The 20,819-nt window shown below is 33.6% G+C and overlaps 2 protein-coding genes across 2 annotated transcripts; one reads left to right on the plus strand and one right to left on the minus strand.

Moving 5' to 3' along the window:
- The first annotated feature begins 6,453 nt into the window (after positions 1 to 6,453).
- Positions 6,454 to 8,019, plus strand: LOC105778434 (hypothetical protein). Its single transcript, XM_012602148.2, has 2 exons — positions 6,454 to 6,669; positions 7,681 to 8,019. The coding sequence occupies exons 1-2, from the start codon at positions 6,459 to 6,461 to the stop codon at positions 7,824 to 7,826; spliced, it is 357 nt and encodes a 118-aa protein (XP_012457602.1). The 5' UTR covers positions 6,454 to 6,458; the 3' UTR covers positions 7,827 to 8,019.
- Positions 8,020 to 11,588: 3,569 nt separating this feature from the next.
- On the minus strand, positions 11,589 to 14,875 carry LOC105777331 (G-type lectin S-receptor-like serine/threonine-protein kinase SD2-5). Its single transcript, XM_012600551.2, has 2 exons — positions 14,611 to 14,875; positions 11,589 to 14,215 (listed from the first exon to the last, which is right to left on the minus strand). Exon 2 carries the CDS (start codon positions 14,208 to 14,210, stop codon positions 11,775 to 11,777), a length of 2,436 nt encoding a protein of 811 aa, XP_012456005.1. The 5' UTR covers positions 14,211 to 14,215; positions 14,611 to 14,875; the 3' UTR covers positions 11,589 to 11,774.
- Between the last annotated feature and the right edge of the window lie 5,944 nt (positions 14,876 to 20,819).

The raw sequence follows: 20,819 nt of genomic DNA on the forward strand, positions 1-20,819 counted from the left end.
CTTATTGTTGATGGTTATGTGCTAACCGACTTTATCATCAGCACAATGGCCACTCCTTCTCCGGTTGTTCCTGATAAAGAAGGGAAGTTGGTTTCGAATCTTGATTTTGCTACTCATCATCAGCAAGATAAATTGCTGGCTTTTTTGTTGTGATTTACTGTCAGTACCGATGTCTTACCTTACTTGACAGGCACCACCACGACTCATGCTGTTTAGAGCAAGGCTTGTCTCTGGTTTGCGGTGGCGTCGAACACCAAGGTGTCTCGCTTGAGGCATTCGTTGCATTCTCGAAAGAAAGGTCACATGACTGTGAAGGAATATTTGGCCAAAATCAAGGCCACTTGTGATCTTTTGAGTGCTTCCGGTAATGATGTTCCTGATGAAGAACAAGTGAGCATCATCTTTGCTGGTCTTTTGACGGAGTTTGACTCAGTATTGACATTTGCCTAATATATTTCTAAACCTCTTCCGTTGGATTGTCTCACTAGCATGCTTTTTGAGTGTGAGAGTCGACAGAAACAATTTGTAGTTGAGGTTCTGATTCAGGCGAATCTGGTTCAACAGTCTGCTCCGTTTGGGTCTTCTCTGGTAGAACAAAATTCCTTGATTGAGTCTCGTTTGTCAGAATTTTCACACCGTGTTCAAGCTTCTTATCGTGGTCGAGGTCAGGGTGGTCGTGGTTGTCCACAATGTCAACTGTGTGGTCGGCTAGGACATGTTGCTAAAAAATGCTATTACTGGTTTGATCAGTCACTTGGTGACTCTCCGCCAGTAGAGAAAGGGTTTAGCTTTGGGTATAACCCTAATGATGCAATCTGTTGCTCACATGGCCCACCACCAATGCCATAGTCACATGGCTCATTGGTTCATACCAGGCCTATGATTCAGGCCAATCATGTCTCTGTACTCACTCTTGTCATATGGGCAATAGCTCCTTCCATGGGCTCGTATAGATTTTCAAATTTGGTAGCTACTCACGTGAGCCCGCCTCATTAGAATGTCTATGGCCCATCTCAATTTCCACTTGGGTCTTCGATTAATTCTCATGGGCAGCCTGCTGGTTCTGATGGTTTGTTAGAATATGGTTCAATCCAACCTACTTTTATGCATTCTTTTTTGAATAGAAACAAATTCATCGACGTTACAACTTGATATCCTGATTCTGGGGCAACAAATCATGTCTGTAATGGTGCTTTTTTGCCATATGGTACTAGTGAATACTCAGGTATGGCACCCTTACTCATGGGAGATGGTACCCGTGCTAATATTGTACATTTAGGTCATAGTACTATATCTACTTCAACCAAACGATTGCATTTGATGAATGTGTTTTTCGAGTTTCATCATTTTCATTGTCTTGTAAAGGATATTCAGACCAATGAAATATTGCTTCAAGGCCGCACACATGACAGGTTGTATAGATTTTTTCTAATATTTTCCTCTTCTGCTTCAGAGTCCATTCGTGATCCAGACTTGTGCTTGAATAACACCGAGTTGGTGAATAGTCATAGCTCTTCTATTGTTTGTACTAAATTTGAGTTGTGGCATCGGTGACTTGGGCATTTGTCATCTTGGGTCTTAAGATCTACCTTAAAATTTTGTAATGTTTCTATTACTAATAACATGACACATGTTTGTTTTTCGTGTCATCAAAGGAAGTCTTATAAGCTTCCATTTTCAGCTTCAACTGTCGTTTACAATAATCCGTTTGATCTTGTGGTTTCTGATTTATGGGGACTGACTCCTATGGATTCTGAGTCGAATTGGTATTATGTTACATTTGTGGATGTGCACAGTCGGTTTACTTGGTTGTATCTTTTTAAAAAGAAATCTCAAGCTATTGATTGCTTTATGCATTTTTAGAAGTTTGTTAATGTGCAATTTCATAAAGAAATCAAGCAATTTCAGGGTGACTGGGGTGGTGAATTTCAGTTTTTCACTTCTTATCTTGCTCAACATGATATCATTCATCGCGTCACTTGTTTGCACACGTCAGAACATAATGATATTTTTGAACGAAAGCACCGCCATGTAGTTGAGGTTAGTTTTACATTACTTGCTTAGATTCACTTGCCAATGAAGTATTAGGGGTATGGTTTTTCTTATGTTGTTCATTTGATTAACTGTTTGACTATTTTGATTCTTAAAAATCAGTCAACTTACTTGGTTCTTCATGGTATTCATCCCGATTACGATTATCTTCGGGTGTTTAGGTGTTGTTGTTACCCGTACTTATGACCGTTCAATCGTCACAAGTTGGAGTTCCGATTTCATCTGTGCACATTTCTTGGATATAGTCCACAACACTAGGGTTATCAATGTCTTGCTACTGATGGCCAGGTGTTTGTTTCGCGTCATGTGGTGTTTGATGAGAATTTGTTATACCTAGCTTTATTTGATAATATATTTTGATATAACAAATTAAAATGGTTTTGAATAAAACTTAAAGTTGAACAAATTTATCAAAAATGATAAAATCAAGTTAAAATGGTTTCAATTGAGGTAAAAATTTTCAATCAAGTTAAAACTATTTTAAAACAAGTCAGTATTGCTCCAGGCCAAAAAGTATCAAGTATCGATAGTTTTCAAAATATCAATACCTTTTCAAAAAGTATCGATACCTTTTACCAAGTATTGATAAATTGTCTTTGGTATCGTTGTAAACTAACTTTAACGATCACTGAATCAAACATTAAATTTAATGATAGTAGGGAAATTTAATGATTTGATATTTTCATCCCAACGACTCTATTCATGTTTCCAACAACCACAATGGTTGAAAATGAATTATAGGATATAAATATCATCTTCTAAAGGTCCTATAACAACAAAAGAGATAATCAAACCAAAAGATCATTCAATACAACCTTAATGCTTAATTCTTTCATACTTTTATTGTACACACTTGTGAGCCTTCATTGTTATTCTTTAGCTCAAGTGTGTTCTTGTTTATTTGTGCTTAATTGGAAAACATTTTGATCTTATAAAGATTACTTCTTAGTTTAATATTTGTATTTACTCTTCGAGAGGGTTAAGTCTTAAGGTTTGGGTAGAAACCTTAAAGGAGTTGCAATATTAAGATTTTGGGTAGAAATCTTAAGGGAGATGGTAAGGTTAAACCTTGTCTTCAAAGGTTATTAAATTAGTAAAATTGGGAAAATCCTTAATTGTTGAAAGCTAAGGTAGTGGAGTAGGTAATTGGGGCCGAACCACTATAAATTAAAGTTTTCATTGTCTCTATGCTTTTCTTGGCAACCAAAATTTTTTAAGAGGCCAATTCACCCCCTTCTTGGTGATTTCGAGTTAAATTATTGAGCTAACAAAATCAATTTTTGTTTGCACCGTCAACTAGTACTAGTTGTTCGCCTACAGATTTGGATCGTGTTACCACATGTGTTCTCGTGGTATACCCTCGTTCCATGCCCAAGTCGCATAGTGTCTTATCATCTCATTTGGGTACTCAAGTTTTAGTATCTCCTGTTACACGTCTTAATCAGTCATCAAGGTGTTCTCTTGCTTCTTCTTCTTCGGCTACTAGTCCGTTTACAGAGATTGGTGGTATTGCACATGATGATGGGTTTAGTTTGTGTTCACTTACACCTGAAGTTCTAACTCTTGTTGTTCTATTCTTTCATTACCGCTGGTTCCTCCCATCAATACTCATCATATGGTTACCTGGTCGAAAGTAGGTGTTTTTAAACCAAAGGTCTTGACTATTGAGCTTGATGAACGTGAACCTCACAATATTGAAGAGGCCTTTGTTAGTAATGAATAGAGGAAAGTTGCTCACAAGTAATATGATGCCTTGATCTGCAACAATACTTGGCCTTTAGTTCCATTACCTCTAGGTCGCAAAGCTATTGGTTGTAAGTGGATATTTAAGGTGAAATGCAATCCTGATGGTACCGTGGCTCGACGAAAGGGGAGATTAGTTGGAAAAAGGTGTTATCAAGTTTCTGGCTGTGATTTTTGGGAAACATTTAGTCCAATGGTTAAACTGACTACGATTCATACTATTCTTTCTGTTGTTGTTACAAACCGCTAGTAGTTGCGTTAAGTGGATGTGAACAACGCTTTTCTTAATGGTGATTTAACTGAAGAGGTATACATGCAACAACCTCTCGATTATGTTCAAAAGGATGCTAATGGTCAGCAACTTGTTTGTTGTTTGAATAAAGTTTTGTATGGGTTATGATAGGCTCTAAAAGCGTGGTTTGACAAGTTGAAGACATTTCTTATTTCCATTGGGTTTGCGTTTTCTAAATCTGATGCTTCTTTGTTTGTTTGGGTTACCGACACATGTCGTATGTATGTATTGGTTTATGTGGATGATATAATTATTACTGGTAACTTAGATACAAAAATTGATGAGTTTGTTAGAATGTTGCATATTGAGTTTTCACACAAAGATATAAGATTTCTTTATTGTTTCTTAGGCACTGAAGTTGCTCATCTCGATAGTGGTGGGCTACATCTAAGTCAGTGGAAGTATGTACTTAATTTGCTAGAGAGATGCCGTATGGAGAATGCAAAAGGAGGTTCTATGCCTATGGTTAGTTCTTGTTAGTTGTCTAAACATATGGGAGGATCACTTGAAAATCTGCATGAGTATCGAAGCATTGCTAGGGAATTACAATATGTGGTTCTCACTTATCCTGACATTGCTTATGCTGTCAACCACATTTGTCAGTTCATGCATGCCCTAACTGATGTTCATTATGTTGCGGCTAAACAAATTTTGCATTATCTTTATAACACTATTGATTATGGTATACAAATACAACCTTTTGACAAGTTATCTTTGGTTGTATATGCTGATGCGAATTGGGGTCTTGATTTTGATGATTGTCGATCCACAACTGGGTATTGTGTGTTTTTTGGTAGTAATCTCATCTCTTAGTGTTCTAAAAAGCAGCAAGTTGTGTCTTGATGATAACAAAGGCCGAATATAGGAGTATAGCTGCTACTGCTGATGTTACATGGTTGAGTCATTGTTGAGTGAGCTTCGCATGGTTTCAAATGACAAATCTGCTATTTGGTGTGACAATTCAAATGTCGTTGCTGTTTTAGCCATTCAGTTCTTTATTTGAAATTCAAACACGTTGAGCTTGATTTTTTCTCTGCTCATGAGAAAGCTGCTTACAGGAGACTTGTTGTAAGTGAAGTTCCAGCGCTTTGATCAAGTTGCTGACATACTTACCAAGTCGTATCCTCCACATTTTTTTTCAATTGCAGAGTAAACTTGGTGTTACAAGACGTGAGTGATGGGTGAATATTAGAGTAACTAAGAGTCAGTTGGAGTAGTTAGTTTGATTAGAAGTTAGTCTGCTTAGAATTTGTTAGCAGTAGTTGCTGCTATTCTTCTTTGTATAAAGCATGTTATTCATAGTTTGAGCAGTACTAAATATGGTATTCTTCTTTGTATAAAGCATGTTCTAAAAAGCATGTACTAAATATGTTATTCAATTAATAGAAGGTTGTTATGCTCAAGTAGGTCCCTCATTGTCTTGAGGGCATGTTTACACTTAAAAGAATGTTCATCCTTAAAGCAGGTGCCTGGCCATTTTGAAGGGAATGAAGGGTTGGTACTCCTTTGATCCTGGCAAATGGTCCAACTAAACCTCTTTTCAAGTTGAGTCAATGTGAAGGTCAACATTGTTTGAGTTGCTGATTCTGTGTCCTTCTATAAACAACTATAATTAAATTAAGGCCCTAATGGTGAAATGAAGATTGAATTACTTGAATACAAATAAATTTAAATAAATTGTTGAAGCTTTAAATGGATGAGACTAATTTAACTCAAATTAATAAATTTTTAAAAGTTGAAAGTTTTCGTTAAGCCAAGATTTTGAATTTAAGATTTGAATAACTTAAATTCAAATAAATTATCGGTGATATCAAATTTTAATTAAAATTAATAAATCGATCACTTTTCAAAATAAAATTGAATTTGTAATTATTATACTAAGAATCCATTTTCAAATTGTCAAAAGGTTATAAATTTCTTATGTTAATCCAATATTACCTGATATATATATGAATTAAGATATGAATGATTAGATGGAATAAATACATTATAATTTAAATAAAATATTGCCCAATTAGATCTTTTACAAAGAAGAGTTCAATAAGTCTATAAAACTAAGCATAATGCTTTTCCAATCTTTAAATAAATGGATAAATATATTTAGTACATTTGAATTCATATTTTTCTACACTTATATTCGATTGTTAAAAATAATTTATGTAAATTTTCACTCACGATCTAAAATCTTGTGAGCCATTTAATTGAATTTTCAAATCAACCCCTCCTTTAATTTTTAAAAAATACTATAAAAATTAAAACTCCACACAAAAACGAGAGTACCAAATTGGTAGGCCCAATTTCAGATGAGAAAAATGAAATTAGCCCACTACTATATAAACGATAATTTGGGGAGTTTAAGTGAGTTGGTTGCATGGATACCAGAAAAATGGAAATGCTCACCCCTTTCGCACCTTCACCCCACCACTCTTATTCCTTTTCCAAATCTTTGATCTTTCCCCCCAGGTTTCATCCCCTCTCTCCCTCCCTCCCCGTCCGCCTCCGTTCCTTTTCCCCTACCCGCCCTCCACTTTGTCTCTCTGCCGGCTCCCCTCCACCTTCTCCGCCTGACTCTGACCCCCCAGGTTTCCACCTTTTTTTCTCTTTTCTTTTTTCTTTTTTTAACTTTTGCTGATTGTGTGTTCATGCGATTGGAGTTGGATTTGGATTAATTTCTTTGATTTTTTCTTGTGTGTGTGAATAATTATGGAAAATTTAGACTTTGGATATTTTCCGCTCATATTTTGTCTTTTCTTTCTAGTTGTCAAGTTGTTTTCTTTTCTTCTTCCTTTAAAATTCAGTCTTGAAATTGCAAATATGTTAGTTGTAAGTTCAGAAGCTTAGTGTAGCAATTAATAGTTGCTTTCTCTCTTTATTTTCTTTTTTCTGGATTAAGAATCAAAAAAGGAAAATAAAATTTTAGATTACCAGTAACATTTCTGGCTCTTCAAAAGTGGATGAGTGTTTTGTTTGTTACTGTTTTCCATAATTAACACCCAAGTGAACATAGTAGATTAGTAGTGTATTTTTTAACAAGAACTGGTACTTAATTTTAGACATCATCCGTTAATGCATCATTAGAGTAAAAGCAACTGTTTAGAACCAATGTTACTTGGAATGCGGATTGGTCTGGTACGAGGAATGAAAACTAGAACCAATTCACAATTCGATAGGGCAGTCTTCTTTGTTTCCTTAGTAGGAACGAAATATGATTTATTGAATGTAAAACTTTTCTTTTGGGAATTTTTATATAGTTTTGTGTTCTCATAAGTAAAATTTGAAGCTTGTGATTTGTTTCTTTTATTCGATGATTTTTATAATAGATTATATGTTAATGGGATCACGAATGTGTGTACCAATTTGAAAGTTGCTATGGAGATGGTGATTTTTGGTAATAGAGATCAGAAATATCTGTCGTGACAATGTAATGCTACCAAAGGGCGGTATTAAAAGACCCATATTTTTTTCATTGCATATAATTAGCTAAATTTGACTCTTTCTTGTTTGCTTGTTGTATTTGAAGTCAAGATTCCATTGAAACTGCTTTGAAGGCAACCAGTTCTGGTATTCTTATGATCCTTTTGTCTGTGGAACAGGGTTAGAGGGAAAGTTGTCTAGATTTCAGGATCGTGCACGGATCTTCTTTGCTATTCTTTTCTGGATGTCTCTGTTTTTCTGGTCTTCTTCATGGGATGGGAGGAATACTGGTAAACCTAACAAAGGATCTCGATTTAGAAGATAACCTAGTAAGAAATTTGGTTCTGTATATAAATATCAGACTCAGATAGATTAGTACTAGAAATACGCGAAGAAAATTAAAATATAGGTAAAGAACTTGTACTTTGTTTTCTTTCATTTCCAATTAGCTTTTGTTATATTAGGGAAACATATTCTTGTAACATCTTATGGAATCAAATATCAAGGTTTTCCATTTACCTTCTGAGAGGTAGATAAAAGTGAGATGCCACACAATGTAATCGTTCCTAATTACATATGTTTGGCATGTGTAGGTAATTATTGTAATTAGTGAGTCCCATCGAATTGAGTATAATTGTAGCACCCCAATTACTTGCTTCATTTCTTAGGAGGTGCTGAGAATTGGAGGAACTATGCAAGTAATTAGTCTTGATGACTTTCATACTTTAGCTTTTTTATTTCTTTAAGATGTAGTTACACTCTACTAGCCAAACACATATAGAGAGTTATAATTCTTTGTAATTACAAGAGGGTGTAATTACTACTGTAGTAATAACACTTTCTTGCAATCACTCTATGGTGTCACAACACACCTTTAACTTGCTTTTTTTGTTGCCTACATTCATAGTTAACTCTTTTTTGTCTAGTACCTAATTAGATATCATTAGAGTAATTTGATACTGCCAGTCGGCTACGTTTTGAATGCATGAATTGCATGTTTATCACTACTTGTTCCCTTCTGTGCATGGTTTAGATGCTAGCCAATTAGATTATGATTGAGGTTTTATTTCTTCTATTTGTTGGATTATTGATTAGCGAACAAGGTCATGAATTATGACATACGGGCATTTCTTAACAAGGGTGTGGGTTCTCTTTATGATACAAAGATTGATAACCTATGTTTTTGCAGTGATTTTGTATATTAAAGCCTCTAACAGATTATATTATTCTTTTTCAATTCCTGCACTTTGTCTATGTTAACCTGATAAATCACTAACAACCAAGGTCATGAACTGTGACATTTGAATCTTTGTGGTATGTATATTGGTGTGAATTTGGGAGAGGTCATATATATTCACCCTTGGTGGTTCTCAGGCCATGATAGTGTAAGTTTAAATGTCACAGGTATCCAATATTTGATTAAATGGCCATATTAGACTGGTATGTAATGTAAAAAAATGCTGCATGTTTCTAACTGGGTTTTTCTTTAAAAATATTGTTCTCTTGTATGATATTACAGTATCGCTGCTAATTAGTTGATGATTTTGAGCATCAATAAGGCCCAAATTCTGTAGTAGCTTCATCAAAGAAGGTAAAGCTTGGCTTAGTGTGACTGTGAATTTGGAGAATTAGCTTCCATTTTAGTCTATGTAAAAGATGGATTCAACTTAGTTGGCACTATATGGAAGCAGGTTTAAATTTTCTTCAGTAATCAGAAATAGGCAGAGATATTAGAAGTTATGGAAGTGAAAACATGGTGAAGTGGCAGTATGATGTCCACAACATGATTTGGGAGTATTATCAGGGAAAAAATAGCTGGTTTTTCATGGTTGAGATTTGTGGCTTCTATTTGCCTTTCAACTTACAAAGTATCTTAAACCAAAATGCTTGGTTAAAATCAATGGCTGGCCTGACAGTCTTTTATCCATGCATGGGAACGAAATTATATATAAGATCATTATTTGATACATTACTGAAAGAGTTTTTAGGAGGTAATAAAAAAAATTATAAGAATAAAAATAACCTTTTAAGAATAAAGATACCATATTTTTTTAAAAAAATGTGATTAAAATAATTTAAATTTTCGACAATTTTTAACAATTATTTTAAATGTTTTAAAAAGGTAATAGTAATTTTAATTTCTTAATTTTTATATTTTAAAAATATTTTGATTCCATATTTTAACCTTTTGATTTCTTAAAATAATTTCTAATTTTTTTCCTAAAACTCCAGATATTGGATAAGGCATTGCCCATTAAGCCCATGACCATGATACAAGTTCATTTTAAAGACCTTTCTTAATGTACCATTTGAGTTCAACGATTTACAACAAAGGATGACTATTATTTTGAAACAGTAAGAGTATTTATTTTATGGAAAATAATTTATGGAAAATATTCTTTTATATTTTCATATTTTTTTTAAAATTGATTAATAGAAAATAGTTTACTGGTAATAAAAATAAGTTTTTTTTGGTGAAATTAACTTCGTTATTTTTTAAATGGAGGTTCTTATAAATAACTTTATTTTTATATGAAAATTAACTTGAATAAAGTTAAATTTTATTATATTAATAATAAGTTTTAGTTTTAATTTTAAAAATATTAAAAATATTCAAATACTAAACATATATATTTTAAATTTTAATATTATTAAACATACATATTTATATTTAATCATATATTCAATTATTATAATTAATATGATTTATTGTTTTAATAAAATTATTTAATAATACAATTTTATTTCAAAAATAAAATTTATCATTAATAATAATTTTAAATTTTAACTAGTATTTTAATATATTATTGAAAAATTATATTAATATTTTAGTAATAAATATATATTACAATTTATACATAATAATAAACACTTGATATAATAAAATATGACTATTTTAATAATATAAATATGAATATTATTTCAATATTAGTTAGCTTCATTTATCTCTTCTAACTTCTATTTGTCATTGCCATGCTTAATAAATGTAACTTCAAATTAAGTTTTACTTAGTAATGAGTTATTATTAAATTTATATAATATATTATTTATGTGACCTTTCAATTTTTCAAGAAAATGTCATTTTAGCTCTCTGTATAAATTTTCACCTCTTTTAAACTTATGTGATTTGTTAAATCATCCCAAAATTAATAGAAAAGTTAATGTTTGTTGACATGACATACACATGGATTGCTACGTTAGCAATTAATTTTTATAAATATTAAAATATTAAAATTATCTTAAAAATATAAAATATATATTTTTAATTTTTAAAATTTTAATTAATTGTCAAAGTTGACAAATATTAATTTTTTCATTTATTTTGAGATGATCTGATAAATAACGAAAATTAAGTTAAAAAAAATGAAAAATGAAAATAAATTTTTTATAAAGTTATCATGCCTGTAATTTGACGCTTAGAATCGGTCACTTATGCACAGCTGAAACCTGAACGTGTAGTCTTCAAGTTCATCAGCAGTCTCGTGTTGACGAGAGTAGACAACCAAACTCAGCACAGCCATATACCTCCTCCACAATTTGGACTTAATGTTGAATACCATTACCTACTTTATGTCCATTACCGTAACTTCATACTTTTCAAAACAGAAAGAGACGTAAGGCCATATAGCTGTCCGCTCAATCCATCAAAATCATAACATAAACATGCTTAATAAATAAATGATGTAGATTCTTCTGAGATGGCCATTATTGATTTACATCGTCTCACATGATATCTAGTACAATTGGTTTCCCCCCCTAGTGGGCAGGTAAGTGGGGTCCGATCAAAACTCTTTCTTGGGAGAAAAGTAACCTGCTTATGACAAAAACAGGAGTTGAATGGATATCACCTTCATCCTGGATGCTTTTTCAGCTGCAACCTCTTAAATTATTTTGCATTAAAACTAGAGACAGGGGGGAACTGAATCATAGGCTTTTCATACCCTAAATATTTCATTTTCCTGTACTACACCTGGATGCCCCATTCAATCTTTACACGTATCTCACCAGTTGGCTGGATCTTTACTTAATGTAAACAAGGTTATAAAGACGAACACACAACCAATGACTAGCTTTAACTACAAAAATGTGCCTTTTAAAGTCCACTAATTGATGAACTGGAGCCAAAAATCATAGAAACCTGGACATACTGGTGAGAACTTTTACACCATAAATGAAATCATATAAACCATGCATACTGCAAAAATTTACGCTTACAAATCTTTGTACTTTGTAGATACATATCCCATTATCCAACTAAAACAAATGGCTTGAATCACCTTGGACCTGATAGTCTAATGTCAGACAACGATGCATCACTATTGTACTCTGTTAGTCCTGATGATGTACCCTCGTTACCGCTCCATTTAAGGAAGCCTGAGTAAGCCCTAGCACCTGGGCCCAAAGACATTGGGGGCTGAGGTACATCACACAGACCTTCAAGCATCTGAACCACTTTAGTCATTGGTGGTCTTAAACGCATTTCTTCTTGTATGCACCAAAGTGCTACTTTTATAGCAGAAACAATGCTTTCATCATTTTCATCAATGACTAGCTTAGGATCAAGGATTTCTTTCAGATTTCCTTCTTCCAACATCTTGAAGGCAAAAGAAGGTAAATGAGCTTTCTCGGGTATTTCTCCCGAATCATAACTCTTCCTACCCCCAATTATCTCAAGCAAGACCATACCATAGCTGTATACATCACTTTTCTCTGATATAGGGTTGTTGGTAATCCATTCTGGTGCAAGGTATCCCCTTGTACCTCTCAGGGTTGTGTATACCAGGCTTTCTTCACGGCTCATAAGCTTAGCCAAGCCAAAATCTGAAACTTTGGCATTGAAATTATCATCAAGAAGAACATTTTCAGGTTTTATGTCACAGTGCACAATCTTGAATTCACATTCCTCGTGCAGATAAGCCAATCCCTTTGCTGTACCCATTGCAATATTGAATCTTGTATTCCAATCCAAAATGCTACTTTCTTCTTTGTTCTTGAATATCCATTTATCTAGAGATCTTTTGCCCATGAACTCGTAGACAAGAAGCCGATGAACACCCTCAGAGCAGAAACCTTTGAGCTTGACCAGGTGCACATGATGGATACTTCCAATGATTCTAACTTCAGCTCTGAACTCCTTCTTTCCTTGTCCTATGCTCTCCAATTTTTTAACAGCCAATTGGGTGCCATCTGGCATCTCACCTTGGTAGACTGAGCCAAATCCTCCTTGGCCAACCTTTATAGAGAAGTTTTTAGTTGCCTTACAAAGTTCACGATGAGTGTAACGAACAGGCATCCCTGAAAAACCGTCCAGGAAAGTATCGCCCTCCGAGATTTCTGTAGGATATTCAAGCAATCTCTTCTGTCTCCGGTAATAATAGAATCCTACATAAAGTAGACCAGCAACAACCAGAATCGTTGCTGTTACTATTATCACAAGAAATATAATATGCTTAGCTTCATTTGTGCTTCCTTTAGCATGATTTTGCCAGCCACTTTCATTCCTTGATACCTTCAAAAATGAAACAAAACCACTAGAACCCACCTCAGCACGCTTCAGACCTCCAATTTGATCAAACAAAAAGCAATTCCCTGTGCTGTTTTCAAAGAATAATGCAGAACAAGAGCAGGTTCCCATGCAAGCTTTCTTGCAAGCATTTATGTCGGCGTTCATATAGGGTTTGACAAACTCAAGCACAGAATAATCGAGCATCTCACCAACATAGAGTAGATCTGCCGAATTACAGGTGGAGGTTATTGGTGGACTGCAATCGGTTTGCGCAAGTTGTTTAGGACATTGACACACAGTGTCAAAATAGCACACCATAAATGGGGGACAAGTCTCGGGAATGTTGCAGGGGTTTTGGGGTATCTTTTTTGCCTCAGCAATTGGTCTTCTTCCCTGGTGAAGATTATAGAACACAATTGCTCCATCTGATCCTAATTTGGCAGCCCATGTGACATTCATATCAGAATTCTGAGAGAAGTTGAACTGCCATATCAACACTTTATTGTGATCATAAAAGTTCCATGAGTTGAATCCTAAAATTGCAGAATAAACTGTGCCAGTAAAATTCTTACCGGTTGTCTTGATTTCGTGTAACAAAGACCAATAAGTTTGCGGAATCTGAAACCCTGTGTATAAGACCAAATCCCCAGACTCAAATTCAAGATAATCACTCTTTTTCCTTCTGGGAAAACTTTTGAGTCTCATTCCTTCCACAAAATCCTGGCCAGATAAAAGGGTATCAGTGGGATGGCTAAAACTCTGCCAAAGAGTTCTTCCATTGTCCCCAAGAAGTACCAAGTTACCTGAATCCAGCAATTCCAGAGATGTCGCCCTTTCTCCGGTAGTGTTTGTGGCCCAAGCAAACCTATCTCCTCTTTCCAAGTACACATTTCCATTGCTATCAAATACAAACTTATCAGATTTTTCTACCAACAAGCCTCCTCTATTAGCAGTCCAAACAACTTGGGAAGCTTGAAGATGAATGATAACCAAGACAAAACTTTGAGCATCCAAGGCAGTATAGAAGCCAAAACCAAATATTTTATTTTTGGATAAGAGGAACTTGCCATCATGTTCCACCCATTGCATCTGAGATGCTTGGAATCCTGGATATAACCGGCCAACAAGTTGATCCGCAGCAATACAGATTTTGAAGGCCAAAAGTAGACCGAAACACAAGGTTCTAACTTTGAACAAACCCATAATTCCTGTAAATACAAGTTGATCAGCGCCAAGTTGATCAGGCTAAGATTCTAAAAAGTTGAAGCTTTTGCTCAAGCTACAAGACCAAAAACTAACCAAAAAGGGAAGAAAAAAAAGATTCTTTAGGTTTTTGGCTATATATCCCACAAGATAGAATTGTAACAGTGAGAAAACAGTTTTTCTGCCTAGTTGCATTAAGTCTTCAATTCTGAAAACAAATACAAGAAAGTTTGAAGAGAAAGCAAGCTAAACAGTCTAAATACCAAAGGAGTGTCCAACTACAAGCTTGATTTATTTCACTGTGCAAATTATACAACCATTCTGGAAATAAAATGGAAATGTAAAGAGCATATTAAGTTGTCAAATGATGGGGTTTTCACTGTGCAAAATTATAACTTACAAACAGGGTTAGATATCCATAAGAAGAGCTTTCAAATAAGCTTTGATGGTTGGTGAAGAGGGTAAAGAAAGATGAGCCAGAGCAGGAGCAAGAGACATTAATGACCCTTGTTTTGGTTCAGTCAAAGAAGCAGCTGGAGCAGGTAAGGCAATTTTGGGCACCTGTCTTTCCCTTTCTTGACTTGAAAAAGCATAAGCTTGAAGCAAGCTGGAAATTAAAGCTAAAATCCTTTTTTTTTTTTTTTTTTTTTGTGGAAAATGAATACCAACCATGTTTCCTTCCTGTTTATCTCTTTTACTGCTTTAAATGTATGATGTGGAATATGGGTTTTTAGTACTGTTTTCTAATTGCTTCCGGTTGTTGTATGTTTTACACCATGTAGAAATACAGTCAATAGTAAATACCCTTTTTAAAACATTTAGGAAATAAATTTCTTGTTGATAAAAATGCAAGTAATTTTTAAAGTAATTTAAAGTTAATTTAAAATAGTTATATAAATAATTTGATTAATTTTATATTTTATATTTTCTAAATTTCATTAATTGAATTAATCTACTATTAACTTTTGTATTTATTATTTGTTTTGAAACATTTCTAGCTCTACTTTCTTACGCTACTAATAAAATTATTTTTTACGAAAAAGATATATTTGATTTGATGAGTGCAGTCTTTGATTTTATGAATGCAGCTAATAAAATGATATATGATTTACGGTTTGGGGAGGTCGGACTCCAACTTTCAACGTAAGGTATTGTCTTGTTCAGAGGTTTTATTTTCTATTTTGGAAAGTGTATCGGTTGATGATTGGTGTAGATACGAACTGTAAACTTGCATGAAATATGTCAGTATTGTTAGAAATTAATTATAGAAAGTGCGTATGCGAGTATTGAACCATCAATCAATGTCTCATATGCCTTACCTTAGCATACCCGATACCAACCAAGTGCACTTTTCATAACTATACTGATACCTCTTCAATGAGCTTGCAAATCGTATCTATATCAACTATCAACCGAAACGCTCTCCAAGTGAGGTCCAAAACCCCGAGTGAGATAATACCTTCTATTAAGGGTCCAAAACTCAACTCCCTTTAATAATCACATATATTGAAAATAAAATTATTTGTTATCTGAGTATTAACTTAGTTGATATTATTCTTGATTTTCAAAGCATAATGTTGTTCCAATTTAATTTATTGGAAGTTTGAGAAATTTAGTTCCATCTTAAACGATATATATAAAACTATTTTACATTTTACATTTTAAAAATAAAACACATAATTAAACTATACGGATATTAAAAAGTGCTTTAAAAAGAAAAGAACTATGTAATAGTTTTAAAACAATTATACTATGTTTGGTTGAAGTATTATTATTTATGTGTATTTTAATATTTAGCAAATCTTATTACTTATTTTTAGCAAATAAATTAAAAAATTTCCTTATTTTGAAGAAGACTTGTTTGTTATTTTTACAAGAGATTTTACTCATTTTTTAATTTCAATTTTAAAATTGTACTAACTATTTATTATTTTATGTCAAATTACTGTAATACATATATAATAAATAAGTTTTTCCTCATATTATTACACAAGTAATCTAACGAGACATTAATGTTAAAAATTTGTAACAATTATGAAGTGCGACATATAATATATGAATGCATGAGAAATAATGATATAAAATATAAGTAATAAAACATGACAAAATGGCTAATTTATATGTATATGTTAATTTTTTTTTGAGATATTATGTCGAAATTTTTGAAAATTATCGATCTATTTTTGAGAGAAAAATGCATCCTACAGGGCGCGTTTTTACTGCCACTTTTCACTGATGTGGCAGTGAAAATGCGCCTTGTAGGACGCGTTTTTAGGAGAGAATAAAAATGAGTCCTATAAGATGCGTTTTTACTGCCGCATCAGTGAAAGTGAAAATGTGCATTGTAAGATGTATTTTCCTTTCAACGGTAACTTTTCCAATGGCTACAAGGGCTCCAATAGCCGTAATTTTTCCTATATAAACCCCTTCAAACTTCATTCTTTTCAACTCAGTACTTAATTCTCAGTTCTCAATTCTCAATTATATTTTTAAATATTTCTCTGAATCTTATTCTTTTCGATTTTATTTTATTCCTTATAATTTTTAAAATGACAAAACAAATTATTCGTTTGGATGACAAACATATCTTCGACGTTCAATACAAATGGTAAGAAAATATTATTAAATTATTTAATTTTAAATAATTAATTACTATGCTGTTAACATTATTAATTTTTTATGTTTATATACTCAGATCAAAGATCGAATTTTGGACATGTACATAAACAATTTAATCGAATGTGCATCAGATGTCATTTATGGACACTTGCAAGATGCAAGATTTCTATACACTACTCGCATGTTCGGGGGGATTAAATTGGACCCCCCATTTATCAGTGCTTTGGTCGAAAGATGGAAACTGGAGACAGACACATTTCATCTTCCCCGGGGTAGTTGTGGAATTATACTTACTTTACAACTCAGTCTACCGGTTGATGGGGAAGTTGTTACGGGGCTAGTGGCGAGTGCCGATTGAAGTGCAACATGCGAGCAACTAATAGAGAAGTTGCAGAACGAGTTTAAGAGTAGCCGAATCCAGATGGGATGGTTGAAGGACAACTTCCAAAAATCAAGGCTTACGCAAGTGATGTTGAAAAAGAACAATTCGCACGCGCATTCATCTTGAGGTTGATCGGGGGTCTACTTATGCCAGATAAATATTAAAATCTGGTACATTTAAGGTGGCTACTACTACTAGCCAACTTGAAGGAAGCGAGATGACTTAGTTGGGGATCAACGATACTGGTGACATTATACCGAGAAAAGTGTCGAGCGGCGAAACAAAAAAAGTTAAAATCAGTGGTTGCATGCTCCTTCTTCAACCGTGAGCAATATCGACTATCATTTTTATGCCCCCGAGTGGACCCCCTTAAGAATTTCCACTCATATTATGGTAAAACTAATTTGATAATATCATTATTGTTATAATTTTTCATTATTGTATTTTTAAAATAACATAATATTTGAATATGTGAAACAATCGTGCGAAACAGACAAGTATACTGATTGGTCTCGAGGATGTCCGACTAGCTTTAGATCAACAAATCGAAGAGGAGGTTAGTTTATGAATTTCAAAGTTACATAATATTGATTCTAGCATTTGAAATTAAATATTAGGCATGTACTAAAATATATAAATTCGTACCATAGTTTGAATGGATGCCATATGCTGATCCGAGAATTCAAGAATGCATCCTAGTCGAATTTTCGGCCAATCACAACATCTGACACGTCAAAATGCCATTGATCATTTTTACAATGGTTGAGATGCACGAATTCGATCGAGTGATGCGACAGTTTGGGTGTACTCAACGTATTCCGTTGCCACCCGAAGAGCTCGATGACTTACAAAAGATAGACTTGTGGGGGAGACTCGAGGAATATTGGTCAATATTTCACAAGAAGTATATCAAGATTTGGTAGCATAGGTACGATTACTTGCCAACACATGAATCATTTCTCACATAGGAATTAGCGACATATCCAGACTACATGGATTGGTTCAGGCATAATGGCAAGTAGGGGTGAGCATTCGATCGAATCGAATCGAATCGAATAAAAAATTTTCGAGTTAATCGAGTTTTCGAATCTCATTTTATCATCCTAACTTTATTTGAAGTTTTCTCGAATCGAGTCGAGTGAGATGGAATTCGAATCGAATCGAATCGAATATATTTGTTCGAGTTAAATTTTAAAAAATAATTTTGGGTCCTTGTAACCATTGTCACCCATCGTAATAAAATTTGTCCACCTTAATCAAAATTTTATTAACTTTCATCACCTCATAATTTATTTATTAATTTTTTATATCTTGGTTAGCTTATTTGTTTGCTTAGTTGTTTCAATTATCTTCGGATTCTTGTCACTATGTATTTTGGAATTAAAATATATTAAATATAAAAATATGATTTTTAATAAAATTTATTTTAAAATAAAATTTGAAATTGATACCAATATAAAATTTTAACACGAATATTTTATGGCATAATTAAGAATTCAATTTTAATATAAATATTCAATATGACTAAACAATTCAATAATATAAATAATATAAAATGTGAAATTTAATTTAATAATATAAATAGTATATATAAATAAAATTATTACTATTTATGTTTAGTGATTTTTTGGATAATTTTGATTTTTATTTGAGAGTAAAGGGTGAGAAGTAAAAGTTTAGGGGAAAATAAAAGTTTTGGGGAATAAAAGTTTGAGGAAAGTAAATAGGGGAGTAAAATTTTGGAGGAAAATATTTAAAAAAAATTGGAGGGGGGAGGGTTTGGGGTAGATGGGAGGTGGGATGGGAAGAGAATAAAAGTTTTAGGGGAAAAGTGGGAGGGAGTAAAAATTTTGGAGGAAAATAAAAAGTTTTGAGGGTTTTTGAGAGAAATTTTGAAAAAAAATGAATGGAAGAGTAAAATTTTGGTGGAAAATGGATTTTGGGTAGATTGGGGGGTTGGGAGGGGAGGGGAGTAAAAGTTTTGGGGGAAAAGTGGGAAGAAGTAAAAGTTTTGAGGGAAAAGTAAAAAAGTTTGGGAGTTTAGGGTAAAGCTGTAAAATATTATAGTTTGATATTGAATTATTCGAGTTATTCAATTGAAAACTCAACTCGATTCGAACTCGAATTGAAAAAAATTGAGTTGATTCAATAACTCGATTAACTCGAATAACTCGATTCGTTTAACTCGAAATTCGAATTTTTTTTCGATTTTTTCGAGTCGAATCGAATTTTGCTCACCCCTAATGGCAAGCAACATCTACTGTCTGCTACAAAAAAGAGTATGAAACGTTGTCATAGGAGGCCAAGACGAGGGCCCATTAATCTTAGGTTGGGAGAACATGTCGTGGGGGTGAGATCAACATCTATTCTAGCACCACACGAGGACCTGATTGTTGTGCAACCTATTGGTCAGTATGGTTCATATTTTTTTGCTTCTAACCCTATTTATTATACACAAGCTCCACAACACGCACTATCTGTCATTGTATCAACACTTTCTTTAGGTGTATATTTCGCACGACCGTCACTCATAGCACCATATTACACGCCAATTCTGCTGGCGACACCGACGTACCCATCTTTGCTGAAAATTTCGACATTAATTGCTATGCAATTGGGTTATGCGACACCATGGTGTCCATTGCTAATAGTGTCGCAAACACCCGCAATATCGTTATTCTACTAAGGTGGGTCATCCTCGCAACCGCCGACTTACATAGGGGGGATGAACGATAGGCGAGTAGGACCCAGACGCAGTCAAGCATGGAGGAAGGAGATGAATATGACGATTAACATTAAGGTGTACGTAAAGGCGAAGATGATAAGGAGCTGCCTTGCCAAATTGGTCGATGGAACCCTAGGCATGCTCGACTCCCACCCGGTTGTGGCACACATTCAAGACGTTGATGATTGTATTATTTGTTATATTTCCAAATTGCATAGTTTGTTTTACATCTCAAATGTATACTTTGTTTTACATCCCAAATGTACACTTTTTTTTTTTCAATTTACACAATTTTATTAAATTGGTTTCCTTTGTACCATATCGTATGGTGAGTTTGAATCATTTTTTTATTTCATTACTTTTTCATTTAAGTTCTTCTTCATCCATTTGTTAATTACAATATTTTCAAAAAGCAAATATTTGCCGATAAGGTACGAGAAAAGATTAAAATTTTTTATTTCGTATTGTAATATATCTTATTTCAATAATTAATATTAACTTACAATTGACAGAAAATTTAATGAAAAAAATGAATAAGTTAGTGTTTACCAATAAATGAGTTAATGTTTTAATTAGCTCTTCTTTTCGATGTTTTCGGTAAGTGTTGACATGTTGGCTTCGTATGTTCTGGGTTTTTACAGTAACCGCATAACCTCGGTGTGCCTCTCGGCTCCTCAATATCCATATTGCCTCTCATTCAAGTTGAGTTTGGTAGACCTTTTGGATCGCACTGCAAGTTCTTATGCAATACCAACTCGAAAGGAGCATACGAGGTAAGCAGTCATATGCTTTCATCCGGGACATGTGGGAATTTAAATTTCCAAACATTATATGTGCATTCTAGTTTGTAAAATTCGTCAAGGTAGGTCATGCAATCTAAATG

Source organism: Gossypium raimondii, chromosome 10 (assembly GCF_025698545.1).
Source record: "Gossypium raimondii isolate GPD5lz chromosome 10, ASM2569854v1, whole genome shotgun sequence".
Classification (NCBI taxonomy): Eukaryota; Viridiplantae; Streptophyta; class Magnoliopsida; order Malvales; family Malvaceae; genus Gossypium; species Gossypium raimondii.

What these genes read in the sequence shown, in the direction of transcription:
- LOC105778434 (XM_012602148.2), top strand. Translation starts at nt 6,459, where the DNA reads ATGGATACCAGAAAAATGGAAATGCTCACCCCTTTCGCACCTTCACCC. An exon ending in GCCTGACTCTGACCCCCCAG is followed by an intron (nt 6,670 to 7,680) that starts GTTTCCACCTTT and finishes TCTGTGGAACAG; the next exon opens with GGTTAGAGGGAAAGTTGTCT.
- LOC105777331 (XM_012600551.2), bottom strand. Translation starts at nt 14,210, where the DNA reads ATGGGTTTGTTCAAAGTTAGAACCTTGTGTTTCGGTCTACTTTTGGCC.